Raw genomic sequence first — 19,664 nt, 5'->3', positions numbered from 1 at the left:
TCTATCTATCTATCTATCTATCTATCTATCTATCTATCTATCTATCTATCTATCTATCTATCTATCTATCTATCTATCTATCTATCTATCTATCTATCTATCTATCTATCTATCTATCTATCTATCTATCGTCATGGGGAGCTGGTGCCCATCTCCAGCGGTCATTGGGTGAGAGGTGTGGTGCATCGTGGGCAGGTCACCACCCCATTACAGGAACACGGAGATGAACGGCATGCAGACACACCTTGGGGCAATTTAAAGTCTCCAGTTAAGGGAACCTAACATGAATGTTTCTGAACTGTGGGAGGAATTCAGAGTACTTGGACAAAGCTGTGCACGCGCAAGGAGAACATACAAACTCAACACAGAAAGGCTGTGGCTCAGATTTGAGCCTGCTGACAACAAAAAAGAAAACTAAAAGTTTTTAATCCGTGCTACAGATAACTTGGTACATCAGATTGTTGGAAACATAAGTTTCCTTTCCACTCACTTTAGACCCATCATTCAAAACCTGGGAGTGACTTCTGATAGTAATCTGTTAGTATCTGTCAGTTTCCAATGTGGAAATAGGGATGCTTTATTTCATCCTGCATTGACGATTGTAATTCCACTTTTACCTGCCTCAGAAAATCTTCCAGGTTGTTCAAAACCCAGCTGCTAAACTCATGCCACCCCCCCACATCACACTTCTCTCGGAAAATAAAGAAGAGACCCTAATAATGTTTTCTATCTTTTGTTATTATTTTAAATTAGTGTGAATTTGTTAAAAAAAATACAAAACTTTGAAAACAACCATCTTTTATAACTTTCTTTTGATTTATGCTAGCTTAGAAACATTATTCATTTTCCCTTTAAAATCATGATAATAAACAACAGGTTGGCCTGTATAAATAACTTATAGCGTCATACTTTAACTGATTGTCTCTTATCGAGCTCAGGAAATAAATTTGAACTCTACATGAAAGCTTTGAACTTTGCCTTTTCACAATAAAATCACTGACACTAAAAGAGCGGCCCCTAAATGCTTCACAGAAAAACAATCCATGAGATCATTATGGCTGGATCTATGTGATAAGCTCACAGTTTTCAGTATACAGTGAATGACCCAATAAATCTCAGTTTTGTCTTCAGCTGTCAGCAGTAACACAATGCTCTGGTTTCTGTTGAGCCTTTGATGCAGTGGAGCTGTGACAGAGACATCTCTGCAGTATTATTAACACCAGGAAGCTGCAGGAAATGTGACAGTGATTCATCTCCTGCTCCGCGCTGCAGGAAGGGCAACTTTGGCTCATATTTCCTCTGGGTATTCAGATTGTTGTTATCACTGTACGATAGTGATCCCAGCGCGGGCGTCGGCGCTTCATGACAGGCCGATAGGCGGCGTTTTGTCCCCGTTTGCCACCCCTATCCACAGCGTCTCCAGGCTTCACATCAAAGCAACACGTCTCCACATTCATAAATAAATCAGCTGCAGAGGGAAGGAGGAAGCTGCTCGTCTCCCTCCAACAAAACAGACAGAGATGACTCAAAGAGCTGCACACAGGCTCCAATCAGCCTCCATCATCGGAGCAAAATATGTCATTAGAAACACAATGTTATTAGAAATAAACAGTTACAGATCAAGTTTAAGGCAGTAATTTACTATCAATGCATGTAACACAACTCTGCACCAAAACAGTGATTGAAAAGGACTTTTTTTATCAGCATTGCAGCATATTTAGGTTTTAAACTCCCCAAACAAAATGTTCAACATTAGTCTCAAGTAATCAGTCAATTAGAGAATCAAGTCTGCCATCATTAGTGTACTCTCCTTCAGCACAAAAGGATTAAATCTAAAAAGATAATTAAGCACAAAAATGTCAAAGATAAAAAGTCCTATTAGCAGTATTACTTACAAAACCTGGAAAGCCTGCACCAACTGATAACAAAAGAGACATTTATCATAGATTTATTATTAAACGTAACACTTGTTGGAGATATTTGCAGTAGTAGTTAATGCATAGATTTATTATTAAACGTAACACTTGTTGGAGATATTTGCAGTAGTAGTTAATGCGGGACATAGCTTTTTTTTCTTTTTAGTTTCGAACATTAACCTGTCTGTTAACCCAGCAGTCGAGCAGAAAAACTGGTTAGCTGGCTCCAACAAGTACAACAAAGTACTGATAACTGGAATGTAATCGGTCTCCAGCAGAGCTCTGGGAACTTTAACAAAAAGCACAACGACGAACAGCAAAGGCATGGTTTGTATTTTTTTTACCTTTTTGCAGAAGCCTTCTTTTTAAAATAGCTTGAAGAAAAAGCATGTTTGCCTCCACAGTGAGTCCAGACTTGATGGGCAAATGTCTCCAAGTGAAAGAGCAGAGGAGGAAGACGGAGGAAGAACTTCACTCGCCTCTTTCTTTCTTCCCCACCCCCCTCCTCTTCCTCTGAACTCTCTGTTGAAGAGACGCCCTCCTTGTTGACTCCAGCTGAACTGTGGCGTATGTGTGTGTGCGTGTGTGTGTGTGTATGTGTGTGTGTGCGCTCCAACTCTTCAGAACAGAAGTAAAGTGTTGTTGTAATCGACTTTAATCAGCCCTGTTCTTCCTCTGGTGCTTCCAGTCTGCTTCTATTCTGTTCTGAGGGGGCCGATACGTGTTTTCAATTGGTCTCCTCCTCATTTTCTTTATGTGCTAATTTAATTACAGCATTCTCACAGTCTTCCCCTCTGCCTCGCTCAGATTCTCCTCTGAATATGCAAAAAATTGAAGCTCAAAGCCTTCGGGACTTTTATTGCCCTAGTTTTTTTTTCCTCCTTTTTTCAGTTTTTATGTCTGGTAGGCTTGCATATGTAGCAGATCTGCCTCAGTGTTTGTATATCTGAGCCCACTGAACGTCGCCAAATGATGAAAGATTTTACAACTGAAGTCCACAGATTTGGACTCATTCCTTTCTTATTTTTTTTACTTGGTTGTTTTTGTTTTTGTGATCTAAAGATAATCACAAGGACGGCAAAACAACAACGCAGAAACATTTATCCTTCCAAGATACCAAACATTCCTGATCGGTATTTTTTAAAAGACAAAGAAACCTTCAGCCTAAGCTTCTTAGCCAAGCTTGAACACTTTCACTGATTCGGTGGAGAACTTAGAGTTTGTGAGTGATTAAGGCAGCTTTGTTTGGTTTGACACCAACTAATAATCATGGGACCACTGACTCAATTTATTCTGTAAGTGTTTGCACCCATAATGGATGAACGTGTACAACACTCATTAAACATATCCTAAATAGTTTAAAAAGGATAAAATGTTGAAAAGACCTTCACTGTGACGTTATTAAAAGTGTGAACATTTTTCAACCTCTTTCTGTTCTGAGTTCAGCAGTTTACCTGAACTAACCTGTGCTGAAAAATACACAACTTCCCCTTTTACCTATGCTACAAAACCATACTTGTAGAAAGGAATGCATATTATGACTTTAAGCACTCTCTCATGCAGTTATGTGAGATCTTATTAAATGTGTTAGCACTCTGAGTACATCATGGGGATAAATCTCAAAAACTACCACATAAAATTTAGTGCAGTATCTACAAAATTTACTGATTTAGAGCTTTTTGTGTTGGATGTTTAAATTCAGTGGACTTCAGATGTGTTGACTTTAAAGTTTGCCAAAGTTTTAGGCAAAAAGGTTGCAAAATGCATAGCTTGGAGTATGTGCTGGGAATGACTTTCAGCTACAGCCACACAACATTTTAGCTAAATACTTCTAAAATCGAATGACTTGTAGCCATTTTTGCGTTTGGTAAGTTTCTTTAGCTTTGGTGGGTGCCTCGAATGGGATGAACTCCAACAGTTAATCAGTTGTAGATGTTCATTCAATGATTACTGAGAGTTTTATTAAAATTTGTTCTATGGTTCATGAGATATTTTGCAAATAGTAGAAACAAACAAATATATATATATATATATATATATATATTCAGAAAAACAAGTAAAAACATCATTCCACCTTCAGCAGCTGGCAATATTAAAGCTAGACATATTATACTGACATATTATAAATAGATTTTCCAGTACATGATGCCTCAATGCTTTTGGGATTCTGTCAAAACATTAACACACAGCATTTGGTGCAGCAGCATTCAGTCACAGAACTATTTTCCTTAGGACCAAAAAAAAAAAAGCAAATCGCACAATTCTGAAAGAAATAAAATAATTGGGGACTCTGAAATATTCCCACTGAGCTAAAAGTGAACTGAACTTCAGCACCATGGAGAGCGACTCCTAACCCTGACCTTTTATTATTTGCTTCACCTTCTTAGTGCTACTCAGGCTCACAAAAGGCTGAAACCAAATTATCCCTGCATGCACTGGTAACTGGGAGGCAGAGTCCATCAAATACTTAATACTCTGAGTATAAACTTGACACAAAAAGCCCAAAACTCCTGCTGAGCACACAAGAGCTTAAAATGGTGCCACAGCACAATCTGAGTCCTCGCAGGCTCTGTTGTGAACTATGCCAGACTGAAATAGTTTTGTTTCACACTTTATATAAACACTGCAGGTTCTGCTGAGACCTCCTTTACAAGAAGTACTGGTTAAGATGGGTTAAAAGAAACTGCTTCACATAAAAAATATTTCAAAAGTTGGTACGAAAAAAATGCAGAAGGAGACAAGCTGTCCCAAATAAATCCAAAACTTTTCTCCATCAAGCAAAAACTAGCAAAACATGTCAGCTGGATGAGATCCTTAAAAGTAGCAACAGTCTGTGGACCGAAGGTGAAAACAGAGCAATAAGGGTTTTACCCGTGCCTGTATGTCTGTGTGTGTGTGAGAGAGAGAGTTTTTTTGTTCTTCTGTTTGTACCATTATCCAAAGTATCTTAACTGAAAAGACTTTGATGAATCTTCCAGAAAGTAGTCATTGACGAACTTTTGGAGTTAACTTAAATCAAGGTGGCCGCCACAGCTAAGCAGCTTAGCAACACTTTTAGGTTTTACTGTTTTGAAGATTTTAGCTAATGTCTTACAAATTTTACCTTTCAGATTAATTTAGGCTTTGGCTACTGTTTTGCTGATCTTAACACTAAGCTATTGTTGTACTTATTTTATGATTTAGCTGCTGTTTAACTGGATTTAGCTGCTGTTTAACTGGCTTTAGCTTTTAGGTAAAATCTTCCTAATTTTAGCTTCTTTAGTGTTTGTTTTAACTTTGACAATTCAGTTTTAGCTTCTTCAGAATCAATATCAAGCAGAGCAGTGAAGCACCATAAAAACAGAGCTCACAACTTTTACAAAGTTTCTGCTAGAGCAGTAAGTTTACAGTTTGACCTATTTTTCAGCCACTTTGTCTGTTTTAGGATGTAAATAAATACATACAAAGTTTGCTTACAAGTTGTTTAATTTAGGAACACATTAACCACTGATATGACTAAAATACTGTGTGGATTTTGTTTATTACTTCAGGATTTTTTATTTTATTTTAATGATTCTTCTGCTTTAGAGAAGAACTGATTTATTTAAAAACACTTAAACGGAGGTCAGTGATGATAGGTCGACAAAACCCAAGACTTTTACAAAAAGACGTTTCTTTTAAGTCCTCAGTCAACACCTAATGCTTTGAGTATAAGAAATCCTTTGGTAAATAATCATTTCTCACTGATATCTGATCTATTTATGTTCAAAATATATATTATAAAATGAAAGTTCTGACTCGGTTCTCCTTCCCTTCGTTTCCTGAAGGTTCTGAGGACCACGTGCTGGACCACAGAAAGTTCTGACTCCACTGGAAACAGTACAGCAAAAAAGAACAAATATACTTCAAAGGTATAATGTTAACTCACAGGGTACACAAAGGGTTAATATATTTAAATTATTCACTCACTCATCAGATTCTTGTTCGTCTGAGGTCATTTTGAACTTTTAGCTGGAAAAGTCACTCAAATATGGAAAAAAATTATCATAATAAAACACGATTATCTTTATTACAGAGAACTTGATTGTCCACTGTAGACGTTTTTACAATAATTGGAGTTTAAAATTTAATGTTTTTTATTAGACTGTGTGCAGAGTTTCACCACTTTGAATAATGAATCAAAACTTCATTAACTTAATTATGTTGTGATGCTACTGATGAGATGAAACTCTGAATTGTGAATCAAGTAGAATCCATCTTCTTATGTACCGTTTAATTTCCAGTTAGTTAAAAAAAAAAAGAGTATCACCAAAAATATGTTAATTAGAAAGAAACACTGAAATTTGTTTGACAGAAAGTATGAAGCTTTAGCAGATAAGTAAGGCCTACTTAATTTTTTAAAACTTTTTCTTTATTTGTAAGCTTTTAACTGTTGCTCTTTATTCTCATTTTTCTTTGTTTATTGGACTTTTCTTCTCTCCCGGTGCACACAGCAGCATTTCACTCCGTAGATGCATTAATGTCTGCATGCAAACAGAAACGGTTCTGACAGATTTAATCATCCCAGAGATGCAGACACATTTGTGCAGATTTGCACACAAACATTCCCAGAGAGCTCCGCTTCACGTAATTAGGACCATGATTTTACACGCACACTAAAAGTCAATTTTATCTCAGTTTATTTCCCGCTCATAAAAACAGTTCCCACCAAACGAACCGACAGCATTCTGTTCATTTTGATAACATTCTCCGGTGGTTTGGATTTATCTTAATTCTGTGCTGTTTTCTGGAGAAAAAAAAAGTGATTTTCATTTTATAGTAAAAAAAAGACCAACACAAAGAAGTGGCAGGGGAAAACATATTTTTGCACAACAAGTTTTGCTCATGTCTCTGTGTGCGTAATTAGTTAAAATTACCTGTGGTAGTAGCTGAGAGTCATCCTCAATACAGCACAGGACAGTACTCAAGACAGCACTTTCTCTCTGTTAGCAAAATATCTCATGAACTGGAGGGATTTTGCAGAAACTCTCAGAAAGTAATCACTGGCTGTAATTTTACAGCTGATTAATCTTTGGGGTCAACCCAGTTCAAGATGGCCACCGCAGCTAATCAATTTAGCCAACACAAAGTTTCTTTAACTCAGATCGTTTCTCAGATATTGAGGTAAAGTTTGATGTAGTAGTAGCTGAGAGTCATCCTCACACTCATCCAAGTGCTAGCAGATATTGCATCAGATTTCACATTCTGTCCTTTATGAGGTTTGATGAAAACATTTCTAACTTATCATCTGAAGATGATCTTAGTTTAAAACTTTGGCATCATGAAACGTGGCGAGTGAAATGTATTCCTTCATGGATTGGAAAGCATTTGATTATTAAATCAAGAGTGATTTCCAAAAGCTTGTGTTAAAAACTGAGGTGAAAAAGTTTGGCTAAGTCAACATTTAAACAACTAAAGCAACACAGCAGAAATCCTGGTCAGATCCGGTTTGTTTACAGTCAACAAGTGAGCCTCAGAAAAAGTCTTAGAATAAAGATAAAGCTGTTTTAGAAGCAAATTAGGGTTCCTGAAATATGAAATGAGCCTTTCATAGAGTCTCAGTGGAGAATAACTCCGATGCCCTCCCAGAGAAATTGGATCTGCTGGAGCATTTGAAGCTCCTCAGTGATCCTCTTCTCCAGATACAACAGCCCAGGTGCACTGTTGACTCAGCTCCATTCATGAAACACAGTTTTCAGAGTATTTTTAAATGAACGTCTTGTGACTCATAGATGCTTCTCCAAAAATACATCATGCAACTTGAAGGCAGAAACATCTGAAGTTTGCTGGTAGCTCTGCTGTTTCTCCTCACTTTGTGTCCTAGAATCTGAAGCTTCAGCATCATAAATGCACAATTGTAACTCCAACAAACCCGAATCGCTGAAAATATAACATTATTTTAGACTGAACGTGTTCCCACTCACAGATTGTTTAAGCACTTGATTTGATCACATTTCCGGTGAGTTTTTCATTCAAATCAGCGACGCGGCTCATCTGAGTCAGTGTTTCTGAGGATTCTGCTGTTTGGTTAACTCTCCTGGACTCAGCAGCAGAGGGGAGAGGATCTGGGTTAACAGAGACCTCAGACTCAGGAGTTAATTTTTGCTTTCAGTCATCATGTTGGTAATTTGTTTGTCTAGTTTTAGCTTTTTCATCAATTTAATTCTTTACCAAATTTCAGCAGGGTCATTCAGCTCCTCACATCACTCTGTCGTTTAGCAGAACATGTCGTTTTCTCTAGTTGTTCTTTTCATCTTCTTCACATTGTCTTCATTGTTTTTCACCTACAGTTTCCAGCTCTTTTAACTCCTCTTACCTCTCTGTGCTCAGAGATCATTATTCCCTCGTTACCGTTTCTTTTTACTTCTCTTCTTAGTTCTTGTGATTATTTGTTGCCTCAACTTTCTGCCTCGATCCCAAATCCATCCATCTGTCCTCCCCCTTGCCTTTTTCATTCCTCATCCAGCTCTCACCTTCTTTTTCCCCTAATGAGCAAAGTGTCTGTTTCTGCTCCAGATATGTCATAAATCTCCCCTGACACAATCAAACATTCATCACACACACACACACACACACACACACACACACACAGAGCAGGCTGTGCTTCCCTTCTGCTCCGAGGCTTCCAAGGATAGTTGGATAGTCTGATCACAGCTCAAAAAATAAAGAATACTTCGACCTTCTTTGATTAAATAGGTTAAATTCTGTGTTCAAAATTAAATATTGTCCTTCCACTCACTTCAGCTGCGTTTTAATCAAGGAGTTATCATATCTGTAAGTTGCAGAAAAGACTGAATTCTCAGTTTAGGAAAAAAAGTTTATATTTGCTAAAGCTAGCATTTTCTTCCTTTGCAATGCATGTGCAAAAGACAGAATGAGAGCAGATTATTCATATTCATAAAAGAATAATCAGAATGCACCCAGTGAAAAAAAGAAGTGCTGAAGATTTTTTTTTTTATGGCTACAGCCTCTAGTTTTATTTCCAACCTATTTTAATTTCTGTTTGTCTGTTTCTTACAGGAGAATCCTGTCGTCCTCTGATCAAATGAAGTCGTCAGGAAGTCCAAAGTTTTCTTCATGATTCGACTAAATATAAGTGTGAATATTCCAGTCCAGGATTAATATTTGACTTTGTGTTCAGAGATGAGACAAACTGTTCTCTTCTTTCAGTCTCAGCTTCACCGTCTGACAAGTTAATCTGATGGAGAAAGTTACGTAAAATGGGTTAAACTGACAAATAAAACCTGCCTGAAGCAGGTGCCAAAGGGGGTGGGGTGGGGTGGGGTGGGGGAACAATAGCCACCCTATCTGGACAGACTTTTGAAATCAACCTCATTCAATATGGCCGCCACAGCCAACACAAGAAAAGCTATGAATCAGTCAGCTAAAGTTTAGTGTGGTAGTAGCTGAGCTTTCTCCCCAACAGATTCTTCAAGTGCTTCATGTTGAACAACTCACTGTCTGTTAGCAAAATATCTCCTGAAGCAGTGCTTTGATTTTAACACTCCAACTCATTTACATTTGAGGTCAACCCAATTTAAGATGGCTGCCACAGCTAAATGACCTTTGCAAACACAAAATTGGCTATAACTTAGTCAGTTTTACAGATGTTCTTTTACAAATATACTCTGCAGTTTTACATGATTTACTCTGAGCACTAACACTGCATGAAATTGTGTAAATATTGAATTTATAAGGTTTTAAAATGGCTATAATTCAGTATTTTTAAACACAAGATGATCTTAGTTCATGAAAGGCAGCAGGTGATTTACAATCCTTCAACAACCGCTCGGTCTTTAATTTACTCTGTGATACAAACTGTGGTTAAAATGTAAAACAAACGATTGTTTCACGTTCCTAAAAACCTGCAGGTTTTCTCTTCTGTCTGCTACAGAGGAGCTCTTCAGTTACAGACAACAAAACATCTACAGCAGATTTACTTCTTCAGATTGTTGAGATTTCATATCTGCTGTCATCACTGGAAACCACAAGCTGCCAATGTTGATCAGTCACAATCAAATCCACTCCTCTGCAGCTCAGGTGCATCATTACATTTTATAACGATCCACTTTCAGAATTTATATTTTTTCTAATCACTGCTGGATCTGTGCCAATGGGCCGAGTCGTGGGCTCTAATCTTTGTGAGCCATAAGAAAGGCTTACAGGGAGGTAACAAATTCCACTGTGTTTTCTTTTCTGACCTGATGATGATTTCTTTTTTTGTTAAATCAAAAGTTAGAAGAGGATTTCAATTATCTCTCTCAATGTTAAAAAATACATACATTAGAAAAAAATCAAACTATATGCACCATTTTTGCCATATCCAATGTGGCAAAAGGAAACAGAAAAAAATTTATTTTCTCAGAGACATTAAAACTGCAGGGGAATAGAAAACATCTGCATTCTAGATGCTCCACAGACCCAAAGTCAGACTCCGACTCGGAGTCCTGTCGCCCCGCTGAGATTCGCTGAAGGGCAGCTGCTGGAAAACATGTTGGAAATGCTGCAGAAAATATTTGCTCAGCATGTTCAGTGTGACGTGAAGCTGCTGCATCAACAGAGGGCAGTGATGATACAGAAAGTGGAAGGAAAATGGAGGGTAACAAACTGCAGAGGGTGTTAGAGGGGTGATTTAAAAACATGTATGAAGGGAGGGCAATGGACTGCAGAGAAAACTAGAAATAGAAAGGAGGAAGAAAATAAAATTAACAAGAAAAACTAAATCTGACTTATTTTATTTATTTGTTTTAATTACACTGTTTTCTCAATTTGTGTAATTCAAATAATCTTAAAGGAAGAACACAAAAGAAAGGTACATTTTAAAAGTTATATTGAACAAGGCATGAAGACAAAATCTGCACAATATTTTCCTCATATTGATGGTTTATGCATCCTTAAAATTAGATTTATTGTTGGCAGTTATCTGACTTGTCAGCTGCAGATTAACTTTTATATTTCCACCTAAATGTCTTCTCTATTCTTGTCTGATTCCACCATATTTGTTCACAGACAACAACCAGCCTAATGTAGGTCAGTCACACGACTGGATTCAGCTGAATGCTTTGTTTACGTTGAGTGCATACCCACATTTCACAACTGCAAATCAGTATTTTTGGAAAACTACTGGAGTAAACTTTTGCAAACTGCCCCATTTTATATAAAGTCTGATGTAGCTCCTATAAGCTAAGAAGGATTGGCATCTTTGCTAACGGTGTTTACTACAACATTCACACTGACTCACCTGATTTCTCTCTGTCCTGTTTTAAACTTTGTTCCTGTGTTTTTGCTCTATTTTTTTTAATATACCAACAAATTGAAACTCAGCCTGTATTGTGTCTGAACTGATTCATCAAATAACTCAAGAAAAATGTTTCGATCTGTTGTTTTGTTCAATCCAGGTAGCTGTGTAGTGCGTGATGTGAACATCCTGTTTCACAGAAAAAGTTTTCACTGATTTATGAGATGGAGGAAGACAGAAGATAAAAAAAATAGAAGATTAAAAATACAAATACAAACCAAATCAGTTTACTCTAACAGGATTAAGTAACAACTTTGTAGTGTAGCAGAAATTGTCTCACCAGATTTTATCTGATAATAATACCTTAGTTTTTGTCAGAAGTAAATTACACAAACACAGATATTTTAAATGACAAAAACTGTTGCAGCAAGTTAGCATTTAGCCACAAATAAAGCCAAACATTCAGTTCAGTTTTCTTTGTCATCCACCATCATTAAACACAGTTCAGTCCAAGACACAAAACTAATAAAACTCAAACATCTACCCTTGGCTTTACCTCCGAGGGCACCATCAGACTCACTCAATTCAAACAGTTCTTCATCCGTCAAACTTCCTGATTTACCTCAGATCCTCCAACACAGCCGAGCAGGGAGAACGCTCCAATGAAGCTCTTTGTATGCTTCTTAGTAATTTCAAGCACTGAGAAGCAAAAAGCAGAGGACTCACAGAAACATGAGGATAGCAGTGACTCAGCAGTCTGCAGCGGTGGATGTCAGAGGCTCCAACACTGCAGAGAAGAGCATTAAAGCAGGGACACCTCTCCAATCAGGGCTAGCTCTTTGTCATCAGCCAACCCACCAACTCTCCAACTCTCCTACCAGCTCAACAACACAACTGTAACTTTTAGAAATTACTTCCTGATTTGACTGGCTTGTTGTGGTTGTGGCGACTCCAGACGTTTTCGACTGACAGGTGGTGACATCTCTACAGCAGAGATGTGCACATTCGAAGCACGCCGCTGAAAACGATGTGGAGGTTTGAGTCATATGAGGAGTCTGTGTAGGTAAACAAATATGGCAGAATCGGACAGGCATAAAATCATGGAGAAGACGTTTAGGTGGAAATATAAGAGCCAATCTGTTGCAAACACGAGAGGAAAGAGAAGGAACAAGTAAGACGCCTGTCAGGAATAAATATCAGGGATCAAGCAGGGCAGCTCAGCATTTAAACACACAAGGCTTTTTGCAAATGTTCTTTTAGACTGATGAGTTTGTTTCTTTATCTGCCTACTTTACTTCACAAATCTAAATGTAAATATGTACCAACACATCAAAAGTATCCGACTTCTTCCATGGACCTCATCATTGTTGACCTATTTTCAGTTTCCACAGGTGAAACAAACACAAGTGGCAGTTGGCATCAGTCACATATTTTGTTCACAAATATTTAATTTAGGGACAGATTAACAATAGATTTAGTTTTTTTACTTCATGATTGTTTTGACTGGTTTTTCATGATTTTGCGATGAGTAGCTTTAAAGCACTGGTGCCCACTGCTGGTCCTGGAGGGCCACTGTTTTGCATGATTTTGTTGTTTCTCTGCTTTGACACCTGATTTGAATGAATGAATGATTAATAGGCTTCCACAGAACTTGAAGACCTGCTGAAGAGCAGGGAGGACAACTAAAACATGCAGAAATGTGGCCCTCCGGGACCGGCATTGGGCACCAGTGCTTTAATGTTTTGAACAAACATCAGTAATTTTATTGTTTAGATGTGAAGGAACAAACAGTCCTATTCAAATAGATTCAAATCTTCAGCTTCTTTTGAGCCGAACTTTTCCTGCATGTAAATACATGTAAATTTATTGTATTCTGGAACGTCTCTTGAGCAAAAGAGAAAAGAGGCTGATTGTAAAGTACTCTGACTGTTAGATATCCTTTTCACTTCTGCTGCAGAGGATTTAAATGAACAATTGCTCACCTTTTGAGCTGCACAGCTGGAAAATATGAAAGCTGAAAATCATTAAAAACTTAAAAGCGAATATTAAAAAAAATTAAGAAAAAAAACAGAAACCTCCAATGTTAGCTTTTCCTGCGTTTGTAAGAAACAAACAGATTAAGAGTCTCATTATGCAAAAACAGAATGAAAAATATTTTGCTCTAAGTTTTGTTGTCTCTTCAGCTGCTTCTGCTCCACAACAAACTCCTACATTGAGCAAACAAATAAAAACATGTCTGCAAATTAGGAAACGTGATTATGCAAACATATACAAACATAATATTAAGCTAGCTTATTGTTTCAGTCTGTCTCCTGCTCAATAAAACCAACAGAACTGTGTGAAATTAACAGCCCCTGACTCTTAGCAAGGTAATAAACAATATGCATCCAAAAGTAATAAATATTTATACTGTCAACATAAAACTAGGCTGATAAGGTTTGCTTGTAGCGTCACAATTTATCAATCTGACTGACCGGATGGGTCATCTGGAAATTACTTGTAATAAACAAAAGCAGCTAGCAATCTTCACATGACAGCAGTATAATTTTAAAACATTTAACTAATAAATTCTGTCATTAACTCCTAAACTCTCAGCTGGTATGTTGACTTTAGGGAACATAGTGATGTGACACAGAACCAGAACATTTGCTGCTCGTTATCCTTCAGGCAGGGCGAAGCCTCGGCTGTTGTCAGAGTCGGTGTGTCAGCAGCTGCTTTAACTGCCTGATTGCTGCAGCTGTTTCTAACTCTAAACCCGCAGTTATATTGCTCTTTCTGCGGCCCTTTGGGCTTGTCAGCTGCAGTTGTGTAGCAGCTCCATTTTAAGCTGCTCCTGTTGAAAATTTAATGGAAAACAGTGTAAATTCAGACACTTAACCCGGTGCTTCTGTCAGTTACTATAAGAGTGTTATCATACTTTGGATGTTCTCAGCCAGCAGGTCAGCTCACAGTTCACATTTTACTAAAACAGCAGAAATTCAGTCTCAGGGCTATATCCCTCCACCACCCTGGCAATATGTCCAGGTGTACAAGGATCCATCTTCAGGCAACACACTGGATTCTGACTGAACAAAGATTTCTGCCCAAGAAGCTCAACAATCCTTCATATGGATGTTACTGTAAAAAAATAACACAAAAAATCAAAGGTACATGTTTTATCTTTAACCCAGCAATGGCATCACTTTTTCATCATCAACAGCTCTGCTATGGGAGTTCTTGTTCTCAACACATCTGCTGAGCAAAACTTTCTTCTTGTGCGGCGTCCAACAGCTATTGTGGGATTGGTCAGAAATTTGAGGTAGGCGTGGTTAATGTGGAGAGGCACCACTGGTGGGGATGTGTGTACACTCCCCAGGGGTTAAAGACTTGAGGTTCTTATTAAGTATAAAATGACCTGGTCAGAACTAACTTTGCTCTTCTTCTTGCCACATCAAGAAAACAATTTTCTCCGTTTTTGCAAAGTATGTAACATGCTTAACTCGATCCCTCTCTTTCCTTTGGCGTTTAGCAGCAGATTCACTCTTATATTTCCACCTAATGGTCTTTGAGATACAATACTTGCCCATTCTGCCATTTTTGTTTACCTACTCAGGCTATGGCCAACACAATGTAGGTCAATCATGAGGCTCAAGCTTCCATGTGGTTTTGGTTCAGTCAGTGCTTTGTTTGCATTAAATTGTGGGGATTTGGGTTTTTGTGTTTCAGTTTATTGTTTTTGTTTTATTATCATCTTGTTTTCTGTTGAGTTTTTGTTTCAGTTCTCGTTTGTTGTTCACTTTCCACTCCTCTCCAGTCACTCTTTTGCCTTCCTGCCACACCCATCTTCACCTGCCTCTAGTCTTGCTAATTGCTTCACCTGTGCCCACTTTCCAATTACCTCCTCTGTTTAAAAACCCGGTCATCTCCACACTCCGCTGGATCATTGCTCTTGGTTCTCTGTTGTCTCGTCTTGCTCCATGTTTTGCCATGCTAAGATTTTGTTACGTTTAGTTTTTTTGTCTTTTGTTTTTGTTTATTTTATTTTAATAAATTAGCTTTCTCACCAAGATGAGTCTGCACTCTGGGTTCGCCTCCGTTTCCACGATACCTGACATAAGTCAGTACCAATTTTTCAGAATTTTATATAAATTTATTTAGAAATCTTTCAAACTGCACCATTTGATAAAGTTTTATGTCTTACTCCAAGTAGATGTCTTTGCCTTTTGAAATACCCCTTCTTACCTCTTCTTATAAATCTGAAGGGGAGATGGACAAACTGATTGTGCTGCCAGATGTGGCTGCTGCCTGCATGGAGACAAAACTGTGACCCAGAGACGAGATTACTGCAACAGAACCACTAACATTTACAGACAGCTGAGTTAACAGAGGGAGAGAAGAAGAGGAAAGACCCACGACTTCGGATCTACATATTATCAGACACTATGATTTAGCCAGACAAAGACACACTCTGGATTATTTCCAGCAGTGACAAACAAAGTGAACCCAAATTGCACCGTTCCTTAGAAACTAGCGGATGGCATCTAAACGTATTTAATGCAAGTAAACAGAATATAATTAATGATGCTGCTGAGCTAAAACTATAAAAAGTGCAAAATAAACAGGTGGATCAAGGGTGACAACCTAAACTAAAGAAAAAGAGCAAAATGATTAAAGCTAAAACTATAAGGTGAAAAATACTGTTTAGAGAGAAACTGATAACAATAAAAAAACAAAAAAACAGGTCAGTGGCAATTAGATGTAAAACCCAGATCTGACACACAGGAAGAAAAATGAAACACACTGAACAAAAGGCAAAGAGTTTTCAAAGTTAAACTCAGAGAGCACAAATCTCCACCAAGACTAAAGCCTCATTAAAACACAATCCGATCCGGATCAGGATCCAGATCACCACCAAAATTTAATCAACTGTTTTATGTGAAAACCACAACATCTCCTAAAAAATTAATTAAATGTGTTCATTAGTTTTTTAAGTAATCTTGTGAACAGACAGACAAACAAACAAACAGTTTCTTATTTGTACCTCTCACACGTACAGCCTTTTGTTGCTCTGTCCCAAATGATTTGAGACGTGTTGCTACTATGAATTTCAAAATTATACTTTTTCTTTTTTCTAAAAAAAGTAGTTTGAATAGTTTACAATGTTCTATAGGGAATGAAATATGAATTTATGAGGTTTACGAATCATTGCATTTTGATTTTTTTTACATTTTACACAACAGCCCAACTTTTCTGGAATTGGAGTTGCATGAATTAAGATTAATTAAATAAGCTTAGTACACAACCCAATGAGACCATATAACATGATTACTAACATGTGTGCACATGCAAATGTATGGATATGATTTATTATTACATCTTGGTGTGTGAATGAGTGCGTAATGAATTAATTCAGGTATTAATAATGTATGATGAGAGTTTCACTCTGCAGGTTCATCATCAATACTCTCACTGTGTGTGCACATACAGTATATCTCTGCGTGCATTTGTGTCATAATGCTTCATTTCATGTGCTAAGCCTCTGCAGAGGATCTTGTTTGGTTGTTGTTAAACAGGAGCAGCAACAAGGGCGAGGTTCTCTGTCCCTGCAGTTTAAGATGCCTATAAGCTCTACTGACAACATGTGGGTTAAACTTATCATTTTAAAACACAAAAACACTGTCACCCTCCTTGAGGCTTCCACTTTATCTCAACTGGAAAAATTAAACGAGTTCATGGCTCTTCTCATAGCTGTTTTCCTTTTCAACTTTCTTTAATCTCCTTGAATTTCAGAAAAAGAGCATTTAGTCTTCACACATGCTAATTCAGCTGCATAATGGCTGTGAAGTTTCATTTATCTGTGGTTGTATTAGTGGCAGCTCCTCCATATGGGAGAATGTAACTGTGAAGATTTTACATCAGTGCTAAACAAAGAAATCCTCACCAAACGTTTGGCCTTTTCAGAGCTACATCCTTAAAATCCTTTGACAGAGCAGCTAACGTTGTTGATGTGGTGTAAAAAATGTTAAATGTTGTTCACATGTGACGCAGAAGCCTGAAGAATCTGTGCTCCAGAGCAATAAAAAGGCTTCCTGTAAGCACAACAACAGATAATGGGCCAATTCTGGAACCTCAGGTGGATTGTGGAGGAACTGAAACTTGCCTCCTCCTTTGTTTTCTGCTGACTGTAATATCAGAGGTTATGAATGTGTCAGCAGTGTTTAGTTTAAGCAGCTTCTCCTGGTCTCAGATGTGTTAATGTATGACAGTGAAACAGAAAATGTATGATCGCTGTGAGAAGAGCCCCAGGCCTGTTTGATGATTCTCAGTTTTTTGAGAAGAAACTTCACTCGACTCGTTTGAGCTTCTCTGAACCAACTAAACAAAACCCATGATGCTCTGCACTCAGAAATGATCAGACATGAGTAAAGAGTTAATCAAAACAAGCTAAATGCTTCATAAGTTAATTGATAGTAATATTAGTACTGACAGGAAAAAGTAAAATTGACATTTTGACCAAATGTTGACACTAGAAGGAAGGACAGCATCAACACAAGTTATCAAAATTTATCTTCAGAAGAATGTTTAATTTTTTCTGCTTTTACAGCCATGTAATCATCCCTCAAGTTTTTATAATATTCAGTCTAAATCCAGGAAAGTCCAGCTAATTGCTGCAATGTTGGACTAAGGATTAAAATAGATTTTTCTTTATTCCACTGGTGTATACACTGACAGCCTGTGATCAGCACTTTATGAATGAAAAATGCAGCTCTTTTCAGAGAAGACATTTGTAGAAAATGTTTTACTTTGGAGTCTGGCATCTTTCCAGGATGTATTCTTCCTCTCAGCAAATGTTCAGAGAAAAACCTTGTTCATTCTTTTTGTCTTCCTCACGTATAGCATAAATGAGAATAAAGCTGCTTGAATTAGATTTTCCAACATCAGCACCAGTTTCTACCTGTGTTTATATGAGTGAAGTTCTCTGTAGCTCTTAGATAAAAATGTCAGATATCACAGAAACCTGATGCCCCTGTTTTTATTACTGTTAGCAGTTAGATGTCTGTACAATATACCAAATATTTTAATGCCTCTGCTGGATGCTGTGCCCAAGAATTACAGCTAAATTAGTGAGATTTTATTAATTACAAAACTCGAGAAACAAAACAAAGAATTTTACTGCTGTTATGCTATCAAAATGTGTAAGACGCATTTGATCTGAGGACTGGAAATAAATCTAGTTGGGACAATAAAATGAGCCTGTTGGCAGGGCCTTGTTTCCTTCAGCTAAACAGACAATAATCCAAGCTTACATAGACTTTAATAATCTGTCTCGAAGTCCAGCAGCAAACACAACAAAGTTCAGTTTGTGTTATCTTATTTTCTATGAGACTTTGGTTATGTAAGCAACTGTTTCATACAGCATTTTAATCCACAAAGCTCAAAGGAAACCGTAGTGTTACGTCCACCAGGCTCGTTTGGTGGGGTAACATTAAAGGAGACCGCTCAAGGATGTACTAACGACCAAAATATATTAATGCAAAAACCTAGAAATAACCAAATTAAGCAAAAGACCCAAGCAAACCTGACAAAACTCAACCACCAAATGCAAACCAAACCAACTGGGGTTCTGAGGAGGGAGGGAGAAAAGCCTCCCCCTTCAGCTGCATGCATGGTAGCTTTAAATTTGCAGATCACCAATCAAGACAACAGACAACACCTGCAGAAGGCCTGTCTTCAGAATCCTGCAAGAAAAACAAACAATGGGCAAAGACCCCTGCAGACGTAACAGTAGTAAAAAGGCAATATAATTAAAAGATCATAATTTTGCCTCAGTGCTGTTTGAGGATGCAACTCAGACATGAGTAAAACTGGAAAAGGTCTGCAAGACTAACAAAAAAGGTAAAACTCTGTTCTTTATTGAAATTGTTTCAAAAGAAAGGTTCATATTAAAACAATCACAGCAGATTCCTCTGAAGTAGACGATGTTTAGATGGTTTCCTGCTCATAGACACACAGTAAAGATCATTACCTTCCCTTACTGTTCCCTATAAGACGACCTCATGTCTTCAGCTCAACCAGTGAATGCTCTGCAGCCCTGGTGCTGTGCAATCAGATGCAAAGATGTAAAGATGAGTTGCAGCTTAGACGAAATCCTCCTGAATCCAAGAGCAAGCAGACAGAGATGCTGGAGCTGCTTTGTTAGTTGGATTAGAGTACACAGGAAGTGCTCCCGTTCAGACAGAACCACTCTGTGGTTCCTTCGCTGCTTCGAGGGCGAAGATGAAAGTGTCAGCACTGTCAGAGGTCAAAATCAGGTGTTTAATTTATCCCACTATAGTGACAGACAAAAAGGCTGTTAATTCACTGTGTATATTGCTTTTTAACGAATCATAAAACACTTATTAAAGAAAGCAAAAATTATTATTTTTTTTTAATTTGCTATAATAATAAAATTGGAAGTTGTCACTGAATGCATCATAATGCCTACAGTAGAAAAACAAACAATTAAAACGTAA

At 37.6% G+C, this 19,664-nt stretch overlaps 1 protein-coding gene across 6 annotated transcripts in view; it reads right to left on the bottom strand.

Annotated features, from left to right (window-relative positions):
* The window catches only part of grip2b (glutamate receptor interacting protein 2b), a 191,931-nt gene that overhangs the window by 56,166 nt on the left and 116,101 nt on the right, over positions 1-19,664 (bottom strand). The window contains exon 1 of one of the 6 annotated variants that reach the window (XM_037975444.1): positions 2,261-2,591. The exons of 4 other annotated variants lie outside the window; for them this stretch is intronic. In XM_037975444.1, the coding sequence (XP_037831372.1) occupies positions 2,261-2,306 (46 nt within the window). In that variant the 5' untranslated portion in view covers positions 2,307-2,591. Of the gene's footprint in view, positions 1-2,260; positions 2,592-19,664 lie in introns of those variants that run through there. One more of the 6 variants, XM_017429264.3, reaches the window with a different exon arrangement.

This window comes from Kryptolebias marmoratus, linkage group LG4 (assembly GCF_001649575.2).
Source record: "Kryptolebias marmoratus isolate JLee-2015 linkage group LG4, ASM164957v2, whole genome shotgun sequence".
Classification (NCBI taxonomy): Eukaryota; Metazoa; Chordata; class Actinopteri; order Cyprinodontiformes; family Rivulidae; genus Kryptolebias; species Kryptolebias marmoratus.
Note: the sequence above shows the minus strand (reverse complement) of the source record. Positions and strands in the feature narration are given on the sequence as shown.